This window comes from Penaeus monodon, chromosome 21 (genome assembly GCF_015228065.2).
Source record: "Penaeus monodon isolate SGIC_2016 chromosome 21, NSTDA_Pmon_1, whole genome shotgun sequence".
Lineage (NCBI taxonomy): Eukaryota > Metazoa > Arthropoda > Malacostraca > Decapoda > Penaeidae > Penaeus > Penaeus monodon.
This window is the reverse complement of record NC_051406.1, coordinates 23,172,023-23,174,498: the sequence shown is the minus strand read 5'-3', so window position 1 is coordinate 23,174,498 and position 2,476 is coordinate 23,172,023. Positions and strand designations below refer to the sequence as shown.

Below are 2,476 nucleotides of genomic sequence, written 5' to 3'. Positions count from 1 at the left end.
AGCTGATGAATCTGGTACTATAGACAAGAAAAAGAAAAGAGAATCTGGTGTTGAAGGAACTCCTAAATCTAGTCGCAAAGAGCGGAAAACAGATGTCAATTCACATGAGGTGGGAAGTGTTCGCAAGCCACCGGCTGGGCCGGATGGCGACACAAGTGAGCGGAAAAAGAGTGTTAAGAAGCGAGACCCAGCTATGGAGGGTGACACATCTGAAAAAAGTGAACGTTCAGAGCGTAAGAAAAGTGTTAAGAAGCGTGAACCTATTGTTGATGGTGATGCTAGTGATTTAAGTGAGAAGTCTGAAAGAAGAAAGAGTGTGAAGAAGCGGGAAACTTCAGCAGAAAAAGATACTAGTGAGAGTGACAGGTTAGAAAGAAAGAAGAGTGTTAAAAAGAGAGAACCATCAGTAACTAGAGAATCCAGTGAGGATAAATCAGAAAAAAGAAAAAGTGTGAAAAAGAAAGAGCCTTTAAAAGAAAAGAGTTCTAGCAAGACAGGTAGTGAAAGTGTAACAGAACCCTCAGCTGTGATAAATGGGGAGAAGTATGAAGCGGGTAAATCAAAGGACACACAGATAGAGTCTCTAGAGGACCAATCATTGAGTCTGAGTTTAAAGCCACCACTGCCTAAGGACCAAGTAATAGAGAAGGGGAAGCCCTCTACCAAAGATGTAGCATTGCCGAAAAGTAGCAGTAGAGGTGAAAAGGAGGATGTGGTTACAGAGCAGCCAGAGCCCATGGAAGTAGAGTCAGCCACTCCTACACTGTCTGTGAGTGCCCCAGGCCCCACCAAGACATCAGGGAGTGCAAAGTCAATCGGATCTGTTGCCTCAAATGAGGGCACCCTGAAGGCATCAGACTCCTCATTATCTAGAGAATCTGTCAGTCCAATGAAGTGTGATGCAGCGTTGGCTCCCATACCTCAGGAAACACCTAAGAAATCGAAATCTCCATCTCCAAGCCAGACTCCAAAGGTGAGGAAGGTGAAGTCAAAGTCCATAGTCAAAACGTCGTCTAAAAATTCAGTCGAAGGCCAGCCATCGGAAACAGTGGCTGTCAATGGTGAAAGTATTAGAGTTGCCCCATCTCCTATTCCCAAAGTAGATGAGACTGAAAAAGTTTTGCAAGAAACAGCTGATAAGATTAAGCTTTCTGAGGAATCACACATTCCTATAATAGTGAAGACAGGGGATGGGGAAACTCAGGTCATAGAGACGGGAAATGATGTCGCCACAAACAAGGAAGGTGAGTCGGTCAGTGAGCCTCGGCGGAAGGAAAGTGAATCAGCTACAGAGTCGGTTTCGAGTAAAGATGCTAGCCAATGCTCATCCATGTTGTCAACCCCGGCTCGGAGTCGAGCTGGTTCTGAGTCATCCACGGAGGCTCGACCATCCCGTACAGACCCTGCCAAGCGTCAGTCCAAAATATTTAAGGCGGCTGCGATGTGGGAGAACCAGGGAACGCAGCCTCCACCACCACTCGAGAAACCAAAGAAAGCAGTACGAGCTGGTGGGAAAGTTATGACTGACCTTGCCAAGAAGTTTGAGGAAAAACCAACCATTGAACGGAAGAGTAAAGTGGTACCATTATTTAAGGTAAATTATTAAAATGTAATCATTTGTGAATGTTCACACTCTCATGTGTCAGTCACCAGGTTAAATTGTCACAGTAAATGGTCAGTGTCATTAGCATGGTGTTGGTATGGACGGTATTTTACATGGTACCTCACTCACACTTCATTTCAGTATTTATGTTAGAACATTAACTTAATTAACATAATGAGAAAAATTCTTGAGGCATGTTTTGACTCAAAAATTATCTCATTATGTGTAGCATAGCTAGAACTTTATGTTTTCACATCTGTGTTTATGATAACATGTAGAGTTCATTTATGTAAGCAGTTGAACAATTATGTGTTATATAATCTTGTGTTTTTAGTCATTTCAAGATTAGTTTGCTGATTTGAATAATGAATTTTATTTATTTCTCTTTAGTTCATTCAACGTACTAAGGGACCTATACTACTATAGGCTTTTTATATCTTTCCTAAAAGAAATCTGATATATGTTTTTTTCTCAAACACAGGTGTCTGATGCAAGGAAAAGCCTTTGAGCAAAAACCAGCAGATAAGCCAAGTGTCATCCTGAGGAAGAAGCCAGTAACAGAATCTTTGCCATCATCACCAACAAACAAAGACACTCCTACATTGGCCACAACGCAGTCTGGACCAATTGTATCAGAAGAGGGAGTCAAGGGACTGAAGCCTTCCACAGAAGGTACAACAGTGGATCTGAGGAAAGACAAAACTCCAGTCAAGGAAACAACCTCAAAAACAGATGCTGAAAGGGAGAAATCACCCAGGGTGGTTGCCAAAGAACCTGCTAAGGCTAAGGAAATTGCAAAGACGGAATCTCCCAAACCGGAAATATCAAAAGTTAAGTCACCACAGCCTGAAAAGGTTGATCAGATCCCTGTTG

General features: G+C 42.5%; 2 protein-coding genes across 2 annotated transcripts in view; both read left to right on the top strand.

Annotated features, from left to right (window-relative positions):
- The window catches only part of LOC119586615 (NUAK family SNF1-like kinase 1), an 18,566-nt gene extending 17,666 nt beyond the window's left edge, over window positions 1-900 (top strand). The window contains exons 10-11 of the mRNA XM_037935362.1: window positions 3-769; window positions 874-900. Coding sequence (XP_037791290.1) covers window positions 3-769; window positions 874-900 — 794 coding nt within the window. The remainder of the gene's footprint in view (window positions 1-2; window positions 770-873) is intronic.
- The window catches only part of LOC119586359 (serine/arginine repetitive matrix protein 2-like), a gene marked incomplete in the record, with an annotated part of 38,282 nt that overhangs the window by 194 nt on the left and 35,612 nt on the right, over window positions 1-2,476 (top strand). The window contains 2 exon segments of the mRNA XM_037935071.1: window positions 1-973; window positions 2,085-2,476. Coding sequence (XP_037790999.1) covers window positions 900-973; window positions 2,085-2,476 — 466 coding nt within the window.